The 20,890-nt window shown below is 36.1% G+C and overlaps 1 protein-coding gene across 1 annotated transcript in view; it reads left to right on the top strand.

Annotated features, from left to right (window-relative positions):
- CAMKMT (calmodulin-lysine N-methyltransferase) overlaps window positions 1-20,890 on the top strand; it is a 222,302-nt gene that overhangs the window by 194,348 nt on the left and 7,064 nt on the right. The window contains exons 8-10 of the mRNA XM_069852646.1: window positions 5,535-5,609; window positions 12,367-12,430; window positions 18,720-18,851. Of these exons, the coding sequence (XP_069708747.1) occupies window positions 5,535-5,609; window positions 12,367-12,430; window positions 18,720-18,851 (271 nt within the window). The remainder of the gene's footprint in view (window positions 1-5,534; window positions 5,610-12,366; window positions 12,431-18,719; window positions 18,852-20,890) is intronic.

The raw sequence follows: 20,890 nt of genomic DNA, 5'->3' as shown, positions 1-20,890 counted from the left end.
TATTGTGAAATTATCACAAATGTGGGAAAGGTTTAAATATAATCTTTAGAAGAGCACATTGAAAAAAACAGTAAGAGACAATTAAAAAAACCCAAATAAAAAATAGTGAAATTAAGAATTCTAATGAATAGTAAGATTTTACTGGTCTAAAGAGAGAAGAAAGATCCAGGAGCATGAGGATAAAGTGCATACTTTGCACCTAGCTGGGAAAAATCACCTGAGTAGATAACTGACATGGACCCTGCCAAAACTTGCAAGATTGTTGGAAGGAAATGTCCATCAGCAATTGTAAATATCACGTTCAAAGTGCTTAGAAATGTGAGAAGAAAGGGAGAATGGTTAGTGTTAAATATCTGAGGCTGAAAATTTAACCTTGGTCCCTTCAAACCAGGTATGGACTCTAGAGAATGAGGTAACATATAAGAATACAAAGCAAAGTGAAGCAGTGAATGTAAGAAAGGCAGAAAGTGAAAGAAGGTGGAGAAACAAGAGCAACCTAATGAGACTATAATGAGAGAAATGGGGAGATGACAGTAGGCAAACTTGTGAGAGTCCTGAGACAAGTTGTAATGATAGGTGTAGACACTGCCTCTGCCACCAAATTAAAATCCATCTTCTTGATCTTTATACAAAATGAAGGGATCTCAAACAAAAATCAAGGTGTGGAGAAACATCCAGATGATGCCTTTTGTTAACGTGTTGATGAACTTGCTTGGTTAATGTCATAGAAAAACTCATATGAACACTCAGACAGAAGCTTTTACCTGAACCTGTATACTTACCGGTGAAAATGCTTTTGAAAGACTGAAGGTTAAATTAAAATATGAAAAGAAAAGGTGGGTAGATAGGGGTTCTTGGTAGCTGTTCATCTGCTAAGTGGGACATTTTTTTTTTATCTTTAGTAAAACTATTAATACATTTTGAAGCAATTAAGGCTTTCGTGTCTTTTGTCCTTTCTTCTAATTTTGATTTTTTGTCTTTATCTGCACAGTTACTTCTAGGCTAACTTGAGAGCTGCTCTAGCCTATACCATTCATCACAAGAACATCTCAGAGGGACTTGGAAATGTTTCAAGCTTTAACAATCAGAGACTTAACCTGTTTTTTCTCTAGTAAATCACTTGCATAGACACACTGGGAAGACAAACACTGAATAACAGAAGTTGAATAATAGTAGTAATGAGGATTTTTGCATGAGAAATAAAAGACTGGTAAAATTGGGTCTTTTGTTGTAGATTGCTGAGATACTTCACTAGAGTAAGAAATAGAGTGTCCGCATTTGTCAGGCTATCTTCCATAAATTAGAATCTCTGTACAGGGCAAGTGCAGCCTTGGCTGCAGTACCTATCCCTGCAACTCTTGCTATTTTGTTGTGTTGGTTTTTTTTAAATACAAGGGGATATTTGAGGATACATGAAGTACTTAAAGTCTCTGTTTTCTTAGGTGACCTTTTTGTTCTATTATCATAACAATTCTTTTTTGTCTTGACCTAATGACAATTTAAAAGATTCATTTGAGGGAGGGTGGAAGAGGAGGAAGAAAAAATGCTTTTATTGTTCGTATTGTCTATGGGGGTTTTAATGACTTTGTTGCTTTATAATGAGGTACAGTTGACAGCCTTGGAAACTTAAACATCAGTACATGTTCTCTCAGACTATATTGATAGTATGCTTTATCCCTGACCTGGAAGAGCCACCTCTGCCTGTGAGAGGATAGCTCATTCTCCACAGCTCATTCAGTCCTTGTCCTTTTTGCTAGGACTGCCAACAAAATTGCTAATTATAGTAATAGGTTTGTGGGGTGAGTACTTTTCCTCTGAAAACTAGTCAAATTCCTTTGATACAGGCCATAAAGCAGCCATTAGCGAGTACTAAGTTTCAGGCACCATCAGTTTGACCTAAGTAGTAGCTGTATAGTGCAGTAGTGGTTTTCCCTCTCATCCTATTTCATTTTTTTTAATGTTCTTGTAGTCAAAAGCAGCTCCCAAACCCTGTTGTGTGTTTCAGAACCTTTTCTGCTGAAACTGAATCGCCTGTTTTCAATTGCAAGAAACTAAACCTGCAAGAGTCAAATAAGCCAGCAGAAAATAATGTCAAGAGTGGGCTTGAATATGTTGGATTGTTTGGTTTTGTTGTGGTTTTTTTTAAACAAAAAAGTCATTGAAGGTGTGTCTTGGACAGAGGTATAGAGTAAAGCACATTATTCAAATTTACAAACTAAATTCAGCTGTTAGGAATATTGTGTCTTCCCTCAAAAGAAAGACATAACATAGCTGTAAAACTTCTTATTTTATGGGACTAAAAGTGCCTTTAGAGAAAAGTGGTTTATGTTCACTAGTTTAGGAGAGCTGCAAAAAGGGAACATGATCAAAATATAACAAGGCTTGCATTTTTTTAATGTTGGTTCTCCACATGATATTGGTGATTTAAAAGACTTTCTGCGATATGGTATTTTTACACATTTTTTTTTTTTTAAAGAAAACTTCATAAAGACTGAGTTTTTTACGTTTCTGTTGCTAATACTTTTCCGGGTTTCCTAGCAATGCTTTTCTTTAAATGGAAATGCAATCAGCCCTTACTTCATGATGCATTTTGTATTTCTTTCAAATCTGACCACTAAGTCCAAGAGTCACGTCCTTATTAATCCCTGAAAAAAATTAGCATTCCTCACCTTCTTACTGTGTATAGAGACACACGTTTAGATACATATATACGCATCTTTACCATTCTCAGAGTTGTTTTGTAATATTAGTGGATTTTTCTGTACTTCACACTCAGGAATTGTGTTTGGATTACAAGAACATGCACAGCTAGTTGGTGGTATTTTTATACATTCCGACTCTGATTCACTACTTCCATTATCACTAGGATTCAAAGTAGTTGATTCTGATTCAGCATCAGGCTGTTTCTGACATCAGTGTTAATGATGTAATAACGTTGCCTCTGAGCAGAAATGTTTCTGATCCCCTGCTTTACAGGCGCAAGTGCAGATGTCTGATTGCAGCTCATGCAAATTTGTGGAAGCATTAAACAGATAATGGCAGAGATATGGTAGACCAGAGCTAGCTACCAAAATAGTTTTGGAGGTTGCAGCCAGTATTGAGCTTCGCATACCCTAGCTGTGCTTCCCTTACTAGTCATACTTGGACATGGCTAAAGATAGCATGGATAAATATATACAGCTTGTAGTTGCATCTCTCCCACCAGCGGGCATGCAACCTAAATGAGATCAGAATGACTCCTGTTTTATTTTATAGAAATTACCTTTAGTTTATATGGTTATTTCCCTACAAGAATTAAAATTTTCCTGTACCTTTTGAAAATTTATGGCAAAGTTGATTTTGAAAGTCTCGCGTGTAAATTTATCATTAGCCTCTGCAGAATGATCAGATCTTCACAAATGCAACTATGCTGAAGCTAAAGATCAAGAGCAGCCCTGGTGTTAGATCAGGAAAATCGAGGCAGACTGGCTTATGGCTGTATGTGGGGCCCTTAGGTCAATCCTTCTAACAGTACACATGCCAGTCATGTTGCACCACTGCTCATGCTCCTGGCAAATCATCAATTCTGTATTTTGCTCAGCATTATGGTTTCTGAGCTTTTACCTACCCACACAAACTCATTTGTGCCTACAGTAGGTATGCACAAAAAATGCTGTATTTTGGATGCTCAACGGGAACCTGACAGTAACATGAGAGAGGTTTTTTTTTTAATCCAGGAGGAGGCACATGTGCTGCCTTCTGGACTGCATGTGTGAAGTATAGTAAATATATGGGCTAAAAAACTCATAATTCAAATCCCTGTAGTGGTACTGATCAGATCTCTGTTTCTGTAGCAATGAGAACCAAAGGTGGCCTTTTAAGGCTCACAGTTCATCTGCCAATTTCCAGTTCTGCTTCAGGATTCTTAAAGTATTAGAGTGCGTGCTTTAAACCCACAAAACTTACCTTTACCTAATTTTCACCATTCTAACCTAAGTTTCCACGGAAACAGGGTTGAAAAAGCCGCTGGTAGCCAGCAGGCAGCCAGCAGCTGGGAGTGAGAACTCTCCTTTGTCACTTTCCACTACTGGATGCCTGCTGCGTGCCAGTGTGCAAAGCTACCTAGGCTTCTAAAATCTGGAATACTTTCAATTTGAGGGGGAAAAATTAAATTAATCTACTCTTTTCTCTCTTTGGATTGTCACAGTAAATTCCAGGAAGGCAAATGGGCTAATGAGTCTTGATCTGTTCAGTTACACTGAGCCCCACATAATCAAAGCTTTCCCAACCAACTGGGCCTCTACTTTCATAATTTCCATGTTTAAAAGCATTCTCTCTCAAATTTTGTGTTAATGCACATATACACACATATTGTGGTACCTTAATTCTTTATGGCTCTGTATCTATCTGCATATTTACAAGCCTTTTTTTGCATAAAGTATACTCAAGAAATAAAATTTCCTTTTTTCCTGTATACTTAGGGAACATTTCTGAATGAGCACATTATAACTGATCCTCAGTTAAATATTAGGAGTAGGATGTGAATGGAGATGGCTTTTAACCAGAAGTAGATTATAGCTGCGGGAAGACCAAAGGGTCTATTTGGTCAAGACTCATACAAAACTGAGATAAGCATGCACAACCTGACAAGATCAGATTAGACCCTTCCCCCACAAGTGCTTTTCACATAAATATTTATCTACTTTCTATTATAAATAACCAGGAAATGAAAAAGAAGGATAGATTCTTTTTTTTTAAATAGGCTAGAAGTAGAAATGTTGCTTCAAATCTTTGGGATAATGATATTTTAAATATACCATCAATTCCAGTGCTAGTTGCTATTTTTAAATGGGAGCAAAGTACTGAAATTCTTCAGAGCAGCCACATAAATCTGCAGCGTTTACAATGAAGAATTTTGCATATATGTGCATTTTTCCCTAATATCAAGTACCTCAGAATTAAATAACTTATCACCTATGAGGGAATAGGTGTTGACAGAGTCAGCACTGCTGTATTTTTAAGCTCACCTGAGGCAACATAGCTGGCATGGAAGTTAAGCTTGGCATTCTTTCACCCTGTCCCTCCTCCCTCCAACCCAAGTGAATGCTCATTTCATCAATGAGAAACACACTGATTTGCTTGCCAGATGTAACAGACATCCATTAATTCACATCTATTCTGCAAATTTGTGTTTCATTCATATTGTCAGTACTTCAACTTCATTTCCTCGTGCAGTGGTGTTAAGGGGTAAAAATCTGAAGCCATACACATGCCACTAATTCAGAAATGTATATCTGTTGGTCAGCCACTCATTAGAACCTGTGTGGATTGCCCTTCTGTTATAATAAAAAAATAGCTCTTTAGCTTTGAGATTTAAAGCCTTAAAAATGTATAGAATAATATTTTCAATTTCATATTTGAAAGCAACGAATGTATACTTTTAAAACACTTCTGTGTCACATAAGAATAATAGTAATACTTTAAAAATCTAATGATGAAAAATGTAAGCCCTTTTTTCTTTGCTTTTTATTTTTTTATATCTTTTTTTCCTCTAGCATTTTACGATGGGATAATGAGACAGATGTCTCTCAACTGGAAGGACATTTTGACATTGTTATGTGTGCTGACTGGTAAGTACATAAAAATCATAAAACTCATGTTAGAAAAATAGCTTTGCTAGAGTAATTGTACTGTGCTGCTTGCTGATGGCTAAGCAAAGTCAACAAATGAAGCACAAAGCCACCTTAACCTCAACAAATTAATATTCATCTCCATGTGACAGTTATAAGGTAGTCTTCTATCACACAGTAACTTCTACCACATTATTTCCCAAAGATTGATTTTGAGAAGCATTTCCATTTTCTGGAATTGCCTCTGTTTCATGCTTGACGTATCAGTAAATGGACGACTTAGGCAAATTGCAAATAATTATGGCTCAGTGAGGAACAGTCTGGAGAAAAGGGAGTTTATCAACACAAACAGCTCAATTAGCTTACTTCTTAGGAAAGATCTGACTATTGATATAACAGGATATATTTTTTGCTCCGAGGAAAATCTTTCCGAGGAAAAAAATATTTTCAAAATCTTTTCTTCCCCCATCATATTCTATTTCTTAAATCCATTTGATAGCAATATTTGTATACATAAGCTTTGTATTATTTACACAGGCACATGTTAATTGAAAAAGAATTCATAGTAACAAAAGGAGAATACAGCACTTAATTTACGAAAAGGTAGATACATGTTACCATATAGTATATTGTTAATAATTTATGCAAATAGAACTGGTAATTGACACAACCCTTTTCTGATACTGGATTTGCAGAATTGTGCTGTGCTATATTTGCTGCATGCTAACTTTAAAAATGGTACATTATTAATTATTTGTGTTATATAAATGGAGACAGTGTAAAAAGAGATGTGCAAATTTCATTTAGGAGAGTAGATATTTCTAAACAAATCTGTCTTTCCTTATGGATATTTGCTCTTGACCGTTTATAAGTCCAAAACAGAAAATGCTGTTTATGTGTTGTTGCACATGACTGTTGCGAGAGACCAAATTCTGAAAATGGGAACTTCCTAGGGCAGCTCGGTTCGGCAGATTTCTGTACCTTACTAAGAAGTAGTTAAAGGAAAAAGGCAACAGGAAGTACAAAGCTGTCTATTGTCCTTTTAAACAATGTTCTTTTTAAGTGGTTTCTGATAAAATAGTCCTCTAAAGCTTTTTTTTTCTTCTTTGCTATTTTGCTATTTAAGCAAACTCTTGTAATTTCAGAAAAGTTACTGGCTTGGTGTAACTCTGGAGGAGGTGTGTTTAGTCATCCTTTTTTTTCTTTTTTCTAATACCTGTTTGTTGACAGAATACAACAGTGCTTCATTTCTCTTATAATTTAATTTCAGAAAACTTCTTTGTTCCCAAAAAGGACAGAGAAGGGTTTTTAACTAATCGCTGATAATGTGCCTCAGAGATGCATCATCTGATTAAAATAAGGAGCTAAACAACACCATATGATTTCAGCAAGTAATTTAGTAAATGCCTTCCTCACCAAATATTAGAATGGATACTCCAGGTTTCATTGCACAGATGAAGTTAATGCTGGACAGGATTAGATCAGATTAAGTATGAAAGTCAGATCAGAGTGCTGGCGGACATGAGCAGGAGGGCAGCAGTCTTCTCGGGGGCTTAGACAAGGCTCACATATGGATGTTCTCCAGATTATGTGGGTGAAGCAAGGTCTTGCCAAGAGATTTAAAGTTAAATTTGTTCTTCACACAAATATCAAAACAACCTGGCTGTGCCATCTCTTGTATTCTTGATACTCACACCATGTCATCCTATTTGTGCTGGGAGTACAGCAGAGTGGAGCAAGACTTAAGTTGCTTTTTTTCAGTAATATTCTTGCCTAATACTCCCCTCAGTCTGTTTGGAAATAGTGTAGTTTCTTTAGGAAACAAAGAATCAAAAGTGGCAGGTAAAATACATAATGCATTTTCAATCCCTGCATTTTGTACATTTATTTTGAGGCACTTAAGATGCAGGTAAGTGTATAAATATTTATAGATTTCTAAAAAATAAATAGAAATGTGCAGGTTAGTTTAAAATATGTGGTTTTATTCACAAATTGTCTCTATTTTCTTATTGCAGGTGCCCATATATATAGTTTACTAAGCATGAAAATCCCTTCATTGTTTCTTTTAGAAAACAATGTTTCTTCTAGCTATGGACATGCGGTTTTCTGGTACAGGAAAAAGCTGGGGGGAAACATGTTCCATGCTTTATCAAACCTGAATCTTCCTTTCATTTTCATCTATTTCTCTTCTGAGATATAGAATTGGTGTAAGAACTGTTGGCAGGATTTTTACTCTCTGAATTTTTTGGCCTGCCATTGAAGAGGTAAAAAAATATCTCTTTTCTTATAGCTCCTCGGCTGAAACCTGAAGTATGCAGTGATAAAAACAGATAGAATGGATTGCATTTGGTTTAACACCATCATATAACTCATTGTCAGTCAATAAAATCTGGGATTAGAACAGAGAACTAGAAAGCAAAAAAGTCTGAGTTCAAATATTAGGTACATGGATAAATTTTTTTTGAAGTATTTCCAGCAAGGGTGATATTGTCTGTTTCTCTGAATAGCTAACCAGTGGTACTGCTTGATCCCATTTACATGAAAACAAGCTCTATTCATAAACATATTCCAAATCCACATGGAGGTTCAAGTAAAAATGTGCATGATTACAACAAGCAACGACGTTTATATTCATATATTTACAGTCAGACTTTCATAAACCTTGTGTGCAGGAGTGGAAAATAAGTTATTTCCCAGAACAGACAGTCTATTAGTTAACAGCTAAATTTAGTAGCTCAACTAGATAATAAAATAAATAAGAAGCAAACTGTGAAAGCTAGTCATTATTTAACCATTCAAGATTTTGACAATAAAAATAGTTACATGGTTCAGCAGATTTGAAATAACTTGTAAAATGTCAACTATGAGATAAAAATAAGGAAAAATCTCAGTGAGGACATACCTAGAAGAAAGATACACTGGAGAAAAATACTGAAATAATGGAACTTTTAAAGCACAGCTAACCACCTGATTTTTTAAGGGGGAATTTAAAGGCCAGGTGAAGGCTGACAGAAGTTTAGACTTTCCTTTGTCCTACCCTTGTGGATTTAAATTCATGCAGGTACTCAAATTGTGAGAGTGAGCACGAAGAGGGGAGGAAATAACAGGTGTCTGTATGTACAGGCCAAAACCAAGACTCTTCCAAAACACAAGACCCTCAGGTTTCTGATTTTTTAAAAGGAAATGTGTATCTTTTTCTTTATTAGGAAAAAGGTAGCTGAGATTTTTTAATCCAGGGAGAAGGTCAAGGTCATTAAGGGTGAGCCGACAGAAAATTCTTTGCCTCACAAGTGAACTGAATCTTCACAACTGACTTTAATGTAGGACAAAATATGATCTAGATCCTCACGTGCCTTTGGAAATGCGTAATATCCCACTTTACTTAGTCAGACTGATGATAATCTTGAAGGCTAGGACATGCGTAAGCATTTGCACAATGGAGGCCAGGAAGGACTATCCCGCATTACTTTCACTGCTGAGATTTTTACTGAAGTTACAGAGAGCTGTGGATTCACCAGTAATGTTCTTCACATAACTTAAAATGAGTTAGTTTTGTCCCCATTAGCAATTCATTCAATATAAGGAAGTCTTTCTACAGGAATGCAATTAGATCTCTGCCTTTCCTCATTTTAAATTTATTCATTTTTAACCTGGTTTCTTGCATACACTTTCAAGTGCTTTGGGATCTGATGACATGTAAGTAAGGGTTTTTTTCAATATAAGTCAGCCAGGTAGTTCAAGGCAAACAAAAAGACAAATGGCTCTATACACTAAGCACTATACGTGAATGTAGTCATGTCTGAAGTACATCTGTAAACTAAGCTCTTTTACCAGTCGCAAAGTATGCTAAAAGGAAAATAAGATCACATCATAGTGTGTAGAATATAAGTATATGCCCATCATTGCAAGGTTCAAGATAAAAGGATGAAGCCTATCAACATGAAACAAACTGAGTATCTATTTGGGGTTTTTTTAATCTGTTTCCTTGTGGCTTACTGTTGCTTAAGTACAGTTTTCGTGTAAACTTTCATTTTGGTTTTAATGGTAATTCAAAATAAAAAAAAGGATGTGAGGAGTGACAAGATTGCCTACCTGCTCATCCAGATTTCACAGGTTAAGAACACTGCCTAAACAAAGGCCAAATCATCAGCTGTGTTCTTGCCCCTCTCCTGCTGTGATCTGAAACTTCTTTAATGAAACTTCCTTAATGACCTGAGAAACCCTTGCTATTCCTGTCCTGAGCTACTGCTTTCATGATGTCCTTACTACATAAACATGAGATGCTATCATTAAAGTAATGACTAGCAAAACCAAATTTGAATTGAGGTGTGAGAACTGAATATGAAGGATTTAAAATAATACATTATTTAATTTCACTGAGCCCTGGTGAGCTTTACAGGACTCTCTTGGGTGCTTTTTCAGTATGCTTTGATAGTATTTAGTCATACAAATTCTACTGGTTAGAGAAATTGCGTGACTAAATCTCATTGCGTGGGCCAAATCCTGTGCTCACACTGTCTGCAGCACAGATTATCTAACAACTTCTTCAGGATTTTCTTCATTCAAGGCCTCCTCTGACTCAGAGGAAGGATAGAGATGTTCCCTGGAATCGCTGTAATGCATTAACATTGCTTACATCCTCTGGTCAGAGTATGTGGCTCACAGAGTAACAGAATGGAAATCGCAGATTGGAGAATATTTTCAATTGAAGTAGGTCTTGTTGCCAGGGTCAGGCCTTGTGAAGGGCAGGAACAACTTGGGAGAAGAGCCAGGTTCTCCCAAGCCAAGGGGCTGAGGGTCTACCTCCCATAGTACCAAAATATAAAGTGGAAGTCAGACAGAAATGGTATTATTGAAGTTGTCTAATCCCTTGGCAGGTCATGTAATCATTTTAAGTTCTCAGTGACTCAGTGTGTGGTGAACAAAAGCCTGTAGTTCTATCATTGTATAGAAACAAGATTGGTAGCAGCAGTTGTACCCATTGTAATAAGAGAGAATGGTATGCAGGTCCATGGAAAAGGAATTTTAGCACTACTAAGGTGGCTAAGTTCCTAGTGAAGTGGTGTCTTATGTCACCTATCTGCATTGGGATCTACCTGAGTTGAATGTGGTTAAAACTCCCAGGGGACATAAAAGGTATCAGCTGCTGTTTCAATTAATTAAATTTAAACAGCCATTCTTTCAGTAAGTCTCTTCCAGTAAAATTAATCAGGGCTGAGGGGCAGCCATCATTCCAATTGCGAAAGTCTGAATTTTCTTGTGGACAGACTATCAGAGAAATTGTTGGCTAGTACCTGGATACCTTAAGAAGAAATTTTAAAAGTCATACTTCTATACAAAATGTTCTTTAAGAACTGTATGGATACCCTGTCTACCATATTTTCTCAGGTTCTGAGGTTGGTTTCTGCCAATTTTTACTGATGGAATTTTGTCAGTTTTCTGCTACATTGGGTTCTTTTTCCCTGAGTAGCAAAAACTCAAAACTCTTACACAGCTGCTTGACCTTATGATACATAATGTTTTATTCTCCTTGGTAGCTGTGGAGTGTCTTTAACTAAATATCCATGCATATTCTGTTCTTGGTGACTGGTGAGTTGCTGGTAGACCAATTTTTTCTTTTCAGTGTTTCAATATATCCTTTATATTCTTTTAAAAATTTCAAAACTGGAAAAAAATACCCACATCTTTTCAGAAAGAAATGTTTGAGAATAAGGGAAAGGAGTGTTTCAGGAAAAATGGAAAGAAGGGACAAAATGCTGTGTAGTATGGAACTTGAGCTTGACACAGGCTGGGAAGCAACTTTATTACAGAGGGAGCATTAAAATAAAGACATAATCACATTATTTTTGGCCTGCTTGATAGAGTTTGTTATCTGGATCGCCAATGTAAATGCACCATGGTAGTAAGGACTGAAAGGCATCAGTGGTTATCCAATGGTTGTTCACTAACCATTGTAAATGCACTCTCATCCGCAGTAAATACATGTCCACAAATATCTAGTCAAGAGTGATTGGCACCCTGGTTGCCACTATTAGTATATACATTAAGGTACTGAAGGCCATGAAGAATGAATTATCCCTTCAAATCATGAGGTAATCACGCCAAAATAGGGCTGAGCATGTCGGCAACATTGCATTGAAAAATTGACTCTCCTGCTATCCTTGCGGGACCCATGCTAGAGATGAGGGATTTCACTCTTGAGAGAGAACAACTCTGTACAATCTAGATCATTGTATTTGAACAGATTTTGAGAGAAAGAGGAGGCAGGGGCCTGCAAATCTTGATCGGGATAGACAGAGATAAATATTTAAATAAAACAAATATGCATAATAGGTAATTAATAAAACTGAGAAGGTAAAGGGGAAAAAGAAGCCCTTAATAGTAACACCTGGAATACAAAAGAAAATATGTTTTAAAAATCCACTCTTGCATAAAAAAAGTGTGTAAAATGTTAGCTTTGTATATTGATCTTTATTTCTTATATGTTAGTATTTGAATAACTAGCATATGCAATCTATGAATTTTAGCTATATAAAAATCTGGTTTGTGCTGATATTTTAGCTTCGGTTTAGATTATGTTGATTTTATCTATTTTTTTGATATTTAAAAATAGCTAAACTGGACAGAAATGTAGACCACAGTTTCTCTTTTACAGCATTGTGTAAACATATGTAATTAGCCTTGTACTTATCTGCATTAGTATCATTAGAATTGAAACCCCATTTTAATCTGGATTCCGTTCTCTTCTCAATGTCAGCCTGTTTCTGGACCAGTACAGAGCTAGCCTTGTTGATGCAATAAAGAGATTACTCCAACCCAGTGTAAGTATGTTTCTATTTTCTCCTGAACACTGGCTTCAGAATAATTAGTCTGTGCACAATGATTGAGAGAGTAATGGAATGGCAGGATTAATGTCATGTAATACTTTAATACTTATTATGTCCAACTTCAATTGAGTCTTCTAATCTATCAGATTCTTTCCTAATCATAAACTAGGAAACTTCTTATACTTGGCCTTCTGATAAGGAACACAGTGGGTAGTAAAATAAATGAAACCGCTTCAAAGATAGCATGAGATTATTTCTATCAAAGCGTTTCTCAAGTATTTTCCTTTGATAATAATGTCTTCATATTAAAGTAAAAGTACGATATTGAAAGTTTTTATGTTGGCTTCTGTCATTTGTAATCCCTTCAATTGTAACCTTTATCATTGTGTATTTATTATGAAAGAATATTTTTTCTTTTTATTCCTGTTTATATAAAATGAACAAAACCTTTATGCATATATTGTATCCTAAAACTTTTTTTCCATCAAGTAAGCCCCGTGTTTACGTGTTTTATACCTTAAAACATAGTGAAATTAGGATCTTCATAAAATGCTTAGAAGTTCTACATGAGCGTTCCTGAGGAAATATTTTATCAGTCTCAGTCTGTTAGGCTATTAAATCAGAGATATGTAATAAATATATATAAATAAAAAGCTTATGTTTATACCCAACAAATAATCTTGAATCTCAAAAATACAAAATTAAATTATGAATATGAGAAAACATGTGAAGTAATTGCTGTAAGTAGGAATTCAAAACAGGAATTTAACCTTTCATACTTACCATATGAATCTTTCAGGAAGTTAAACTTCTCATGTCAAAACAAAAATAATTAATTTGGCAGTGCATTCTCTGAACTGTATTTAAAAATTGTATTGCACTTTTTACACAAGAGATTTTTCTCTGTAAAAGAAATAGAATACCTAAACATGCAAAGACTTAAGAAACTGAGTCATTTTAGCCATGTAAGTAATCCCATTCTTTGCTAAGAGTGATCAGGTTTCTATTCTTGGTTCTATCATAGACTTTCCTGAGTGACCTAAGGCAAGTTACTTAAGATTGAATTATTTTAATGAGCTGTGGGGCAAGGCTGCCAGGAAGACAGGAGAAATGAAGCCACCCTAAGGAAAAGGTTACCTGGATATTTCTGTCAGTGGCAACAAGGGGAGTTTAAGCAGCTCCTGCCCAAAATGGTGCGTTCTGACTTTCATTATGTGCCGTCAGTTATCAGGATGTAATAATTTTGGGAACCAGAGGCAATCTGGAACACAAAGCTGATCCCAGTTTAAAGAAATGCAAAAGATTTGTTTTGGTTTTTTTAGCCCAGATCAATGTCTTCAGCTAGCTTCTTTAGATAGCCCCATATGCCACTGTACTGCCTCCAAGCAAGGACACTGGGGGAGAAGAGCATGAGTGTAAGGAAGAGAAGTATAGAAGAGGTGCCCTGGTACCTGTGACCTGGCTAGACCCTCTAGCTGGAATGGAAGAATAGCTGTTAGGTGGTTTGTCTCCTGCTCATAGCTAATCATGATGGTCTATGTTGCCAAAAATATGAGGATGCACATGCATTTGTATACGCACACACAGAGCCTTTCTTTACCTGGGCTGATTAGCGCGAACAGAGAATTTGATTTAAAAAATGGCAACAAGGCAACCTGAATTTTAAGTAATATTCATAGCTCAAGTTCTAATCTGTAGACAACCTAGGAATTTGCTGAGGGATATGGTTTAGTGTTTGGTAGGAACGGTTGGACTCGGTGATCCGGTGGGTCTCTTCCAACCTGGTTATTCTGTGATTCTGTGATTCTGTAATTGTTAACCTGACTTTAAACCAAAACTTGCCCGATTTTGTAATTTTTTAACTCCAACTGGCTAATTCAAATTCAGAAGGCACTTTTGTTTTTAAGAGCAGGTGTACTGCAGTCCTTTGTGAATGTAGATGGAGTAAAGGGAGGTGGCTTTTTGTTTCCCATCTTCGTAGTCCGGCTTGCTCCTGCACTTTGTGATTAATAGTGTGGCCTGTACTTATTTGCTCTGCATTTTAGGGAATAGTTCCTATCTCTTATCAGCAAAGATAACTTAGGCAATTCTTGCTTCTTGCAGGAATTTGTGTTGTAGAGATTTGGACCACTGTCATGTGCCTAACCACTTTGTGGATGGTCACATGGATAAATATCCAGTCATGGCATGGTCTTGTGGATTACTATAATTCATAACTAAGAGGAGAGCAAACTATTGTATGAGGTGGAAGCTGGGAGTACAGTAACCTTAAATGAGCTCTCTTGTCTAAAAAGGACATGGTGAATACAGATGCTTTTCATAGAATCATAGAATCATAGAATCATAGAATCAGCAGATTAGAAAAGCCCCATCAGATCATCGAGTCCAACCATTCCTATCAATCACTAAAGCATACCCCTCAGCACCTCGTCCACCCATCCCTTAAACACCTCCAGGGAAGGTGGCTCAACCACCTCCCTGGGCAGCCCTTCAAGCACATGCTTTCACAAGTTGAAAGACCTAAATAAAAGCATATACTCATTTGAGATCCCAAGAGAAAAGGAATTATAAGTACATAATATTATTTTTACTGTTCTTGCTAACCTGTATAGATCTAAGGAGAATATAAGAGGCAGCTTTACTAAATGGCACTATACTAAATGGCCTTTAAAGGAAAAATAAATTAATAGTGAACTCATTTGCAAGTTGCAATAATTAAGAGCAGTTAATGGGTCTTAGTTTATGCCCAAGGTACTTTGTTCAGGTTCACTCTTCTTCATGAATTATTTTGTCTCAAATTTAGAAGTTACATTTCCTTATTGCAAATATTTTGCCAAATTGATAGAGGAACAATCTCAAATTGAAGACACATCTAGATATAAGACATCTTCAAGTGTAGCTACAATAAAACTAGGATAGAAGAGTTCAGGGAAAAATAATAGCCAGCAAAACTGAAAGGAAAAGTGGAGCAAACAGAACACAGTGGGTATCCTTGCAAAGCTATCTTGAAGGAAAAGCTCCAAACAGATATTTATTGTTAGTTTAAAGAGAGATGAATTTATCTCCAGTATTTTGTTTTTCACTAAGGATGTTAATTGTGGCTATTAGAATCCTTATGGCACAGAATGATGTGGTTTGGCTAACTTTTAATTTTCCTGGAAACAGGACTCTGGTCATTTCAGTTATCTCATTCATGGCATGGCCCCGTGGACAGTTGTATTGGCACAAGAAGAGAGGACCAGAAATTCACACAGGCAGAAATGAGCAGCTCACAGAGTTACTGGGGCTGAAATTTCTCATATGAATTTGTTGCAAAGCCAAATTTCACCTGTAAGCCAATTCCAAGAATTAGGCACTGAAAGTTTACATCAAACAAATTTATCTGGAATGGCTATTCCTCTAATAAGCAAGCTGCTCAATTCACCAGTATTTAGTTTTATTTTCTCCTGTGATTAAAATGTACTTTCAATTTCAATCACAGAATGAGCAGTTGCTTGTTTGCATATTTCCCTAATTTAGAGTATTTTTTTGAAGGTTTTGATTATTCTGTGGCCTGTCCATTCAAAATCCCGGTGAAGTGCTGTTGAATCATGATTAGTAGAGGCAAATAAATCTGCATATAATAATGACTGAATAGTAAATTTAGTCATAGTCATGTCCAAAATGTGAATGACTGTCCCATTATCTCACTGCAGCATTTTAATGACATTTCGAACTATTGTAACTGACATCTTCCTCTGTGTTTTGTTTATGAGTTCACTGGATTGTTTTTCCAGCTAGGAAAGGCTATTCTGAACTTTAAACATCTTCCTAAATTGAGAGGAACTTTTGAATTACAGGCTTCAAATTAAACAACTTAGGGTAGCCCATCAAGTGTAGATCCAGGCTTCTGGTCTAATTTTTTTATTTTACAGCAACCAAGAATGCATCAGCTAGAAAAATCACATAGATCAGGCAATTGACCATAAAGTTCTTTAAATCCAGATTATGACAGACCAGAATTGGCCACAGTACCTCCACAGTACCTGCCACTTTTGAAGAGATTATTGTAGTATTAAATTTAATCATGATTTCTTGGATTTTATGAGCGAGGGCAAGATCCTCAGGTATTTTAGATGCACACTAAATTCAATAGAGAAGTGGGTTTTTACACCAAGTAAGGAGCTGACCCAAAGTAACTGTTTAGTTACTTCCATAGGAGGCCATTCCCCTTTTTCAAAGTTATTTCAAGATTCTGTGTTTGGTTTTAAGAGATATTACATATCTGGTTGCATTCTATTTTACTGCATTTCTGTTTCATATTAAATTTGAAGTAGTCTACATAGAGTATAAGAAGAAATGACCACATGGACTGCTGACTCCAAAGGGAAATCTAAGGGAGAAATGTTGTAGGAGCATCACTTCCTCATTGAGGCTGCTGGATCAGTGGCTGATGTAGGGCTTTGAGTCCCTAGTCATCTCCATTTACGAGGTCTAGCCATTCTTGAAGCCCCATGTGAATCATGTAGTCAGTAAGCCCTGGGTGGGGCCATGTTTCCTGTTACAGTGACCTTTCTATGAAGCTGCTCATGAAGATGAAGGACTCCTCCTTATGCCAGGAAAGGTCCTGCAGAACAACATTCTGGGGATCATGAGATGGCAACAGGGAGGAGGAGGGTCCTCAGCTGAAGGCTCCATTTGCTGCCTACTTCTGTCTGATGGTATTACAACATGCCAAGGATGTGAGGGAACTGATTGTGAATTTCCTGTGTTTAATGTTTTTCATCCTGAGCTGAGCCTATATTCAGACGTAACGTTTACATAAGCAATTCCAGTACCTTCAGTTGGACTTAAACCTCTTTGCACCTTGTATTTAGCCGCTGAATTAAAGTTATAGCTACACAAATGAACAGCTTTGGATATTGTCCTAGATCTCCTTTGTACTTAGATTTCCCATGAGAAAAGATGAGGATAACAGTATTTCCCTATCTCACAGAGGCATTGTGAGAATAAATACAGTGCTGGAGTATTACTGATTGAAGTCCTTTAAGTACACATTAGTACCATAGATCCTGACATAGAGTTTTTATTGCTGCCTCACTCTACGTTGTCTCAGGCTATGTGTGCATGAGCTGTAATGCACTGATTTGTTCCCTATCTTCCTCACTACCTATCTGTGTCAGCTTTGTAACTTCCCAGAGTTGTCATTGAAATTCTCTCCTCTGATCACTGGTATACCGAATTGCATTTTCTCAAACCAAATATTCTTCTATGGCATCTAATAATATTGTAACTTTTTCAGATCACGAAAAATATTTTTTGTCTCTTCAGTGGATTACAACATCTCACAAATTAGTTTTAGCTTTCATTAATATAGAAGTTAAATATAAGAACTCACAATAAACTTCATGGCTTCCCTTGGCGTGATATGCTGTTGGCTGATATTAACCTTTGTTTACAGCTCTTCAACCGGTTTTTATTCCGTGTGACAGAACACGGTATTCAGCCAATTAGAATTAATTTTGAAAATAAGATTTCAAGAGATGCTCTATCAAGTAGGTTAGGTTTTCGGCCAGTACTTTACACAGAGTGTCTAAAATCTACCAGTTTAAGGTACAGACATTTTCATTTTCTTAAATACAAAAGGGTGAGCAAAAAATTAGCTAATGGACCAGAATGTATTGCCTGGGCATCATAAGTGGCCTGACTGTTTTGAAAGAATTACTATGCGAAAACATTAAGTCCTGCTTTAAAGGCAATTTACCATTTTAAGGTCAAATTTGGTTGCCCTGCTCAGGTAGTTCTAAATATCTTTAAAAAATTAATGATCAGGTCTGATTTTCCTCCCATTTTGACTTGTTCTACACTGTTGTAGTTCTGCTGACAGCAAATGGGCGGTACTTTTCTATGTGTGAGAGTAAAAAAAGAAAATCATTATTTGCAGTCTGTGTGACCATGAGCTAACAAATGTATTTTGCATTGAGTGCATGTTTTGTATGCTTTTTCTGTGCTTTATTTTGGTAATTCATAGTCACCATTATTATAAGAAAAGGAGCAGATGTATGGCAATTGGCAGTTTTCTAAAGAGAATATTTATTTATTTATTTCTATTTTGGATTTATTTAATCACAGAAATCTTGCATATTTGGAACAATTATTTGTATTAACTTATTTTAGTATTTTACCAAGAGAACTATTTACTTTTCCAACTTGAGTATATATAAGTTGTATATCTTGTATATGTTGTTATATCTCGTTCCTTTCCAGTTTTAAAAATATATAAATTCTCTTCTTAATGTTCCAGGGAAAAGCAATGGTATTTGCTCCACTCCGAGGGAATACCTTAAACCAGTTTTGCAATCTAGCTGAAAAAGCTGGTTTCTCTATCCAAAGACATGAAAATTATGATGAACACATTTCGAACTTCCACTCCAAGGTTAGTTTTCTGCTTGTGTTAGATAACACTTTAATCCGCATTGCATTTTGAAGAGATCATGGTCCTTTTGGCAGGTAACCTAAATGTTTGATTAAAGTACTCCTTAGGTGTGCTGTTTCTGAACAGCTATTTTTGTATCTGATTATTTTGTGTGGTAGAACCACCCTTTATCTCTGCACGTCTAGAAGAGTTTTGCGGAAGCATCTCCTGTTTACCCTTTTCATTCATAGAAATCTAATTTATGAGAGTCTTTTCATGTTGTTAGCTGCCTATAAATATACTGCACACTAGCATTTACATTTTAATAAAAAGCTTGCAACTTTTAAGTAGGTTAAATACTGAAATGGACTGAAATAAATAGGAGGTGAATGTCTAATTGTATCATATCGTACCTTAAATCCTTATCTCTGGCTGCTTTGTGGATGGGTCAGTTGGCAGCTTCAAACTGCTAAATCTCATACAGAATTTCACAGTTGTGGGGTTATATGTCAGATCGAGGCGCTACAAGATTTAGGTCAAAAGCACTTATCTGAGCGTGATTTCTAAGCTTGCTTACATAAAGCTACTGTTATCAGTCTCCTTTTTTATTATTTATAAGTATAGAGTAATATATGAAGAGGAAGGTGCTTCACAGAAAACTTTTTTGGAATTTCTTATTTCCCTGTGTAGAAATGCTTATCAAAATCATATTTATTACTTGCAGTTCTGAGACCTGTATTTCATAACATAAAGAAATCCACTGTTGTAGGTCTGTATGACCATAAACATAATGTCTTGCAATTTTCTAAGAATTGCTCTTGGAAAATATAGACGTGTTCAGAATTGAAGTGAAATGTCTTTTTTTCACGTTTAGCACCACCATAGGATAGAAATCAGATTAAGCTAGAAAATACACACACATGGTGTTGTAAGGAATAAGGAATAAACATATACTTTATAATGTAATTTTATATTTAATAAAGACTCCTGTTAAAGCTATCTAAACACATGTACATAAAATCACTTAACTTCATTGTTCAGGTAGGCCTGAATCTGGTCACACTAAAACCAAACAAATTTCAGTCATCATTCATCTACTACCTTGACTTCCAATCATATAAAATTATATAAATGTAAGGCCCAGTGCAATGGGGTTTTTATTTACCTCCACCTGAAAAAGGGCATGATTTTGATTATGTTGTTTTATGGTAGTAGTTCTCTTTCATTATCCACTGCATCCAAATCAGTGCTGCAACAGTGAAATGCAGGAGTAGTAGTTGTTGTCTTGATATAAGAGATGGCTCTAAAATGATAGAGTAGTTTATTTTGCTTAGAAAACAAATCTGTTCTATTTTCCTCTGGTTGTGTGTCCACTGCAATCCTAATAATGGTGGCCAGAGTGAAGACATATCTAAGTCTCTTTAAATTAGCTAGCTATGGAAATGCTGATCATTTTGCTGCAGTATTTTTTAGCACTAGCTGTGAAATGTAAGATGGGCACGTACTTGGAAAGGGTAGTGCCCAGCTTCATTAGTTTAAGTCCAGTTTGGGAATGTTTTTCCTCCACTAATCACAGCTGTGGCAGTGCTGTTCCTTGTTCCTCCTCACCATGTCTCCTTTTGGCTTAAGGAGAAAAAATATCCCAAAGACACATTACTGTTCAGGCTAACACATGTGCTACCTCATGACACTTGATGCAATCAAAAATAGATTTTTGTTCGTTTGATTTTTTTTTTAATCAGTCGTACTTCTGTTTTATTGGGTAATCTTCAAGTGTGAGGAAGGAAAAGGTCCAAAATATTTTATATGTTTGAATGACTTTCTTTTTGTATGATGTTCTACTTTCAAAGATGATAGTGTCTCGTAGTATGCACTGGTAGCCCAACACTGGTCTCCTCCTAGCACTATGATATTTAAATATATAACAACTCTGCAATCAAAGGTATTTTGTGGATGAATTGCATGAAGGGTGAGGGATAGAATTCTACCTCTTTTCATTCTTCCTCAGGTATACACACTGCAAACATGCAAAATGTAGAAGGCCTGTGCAATCACACTTG

The sequence above is a fragment of the Phaenicophaeus curvirostris genome, chromosome 2 (genome assembly GCF_032191515.1).
Source record: "Phaenicophaeus curvirostris isolate KB17595 chromosome 2, BPBGC_Pcur_1.0, whole genome shotgun sequence".
Taxonomy (NCBI): Eukaryota; Metazoa; Chordata; class Aves; order Cuculiformes; family Cuculidae; genus Phaenicophaeus; species Phaenicophaeus curvirostris.
Note: the sequence above shows the minus strand (reverse complement) of the source record. Positions and strands in the feature narration are given on the sequence as shown.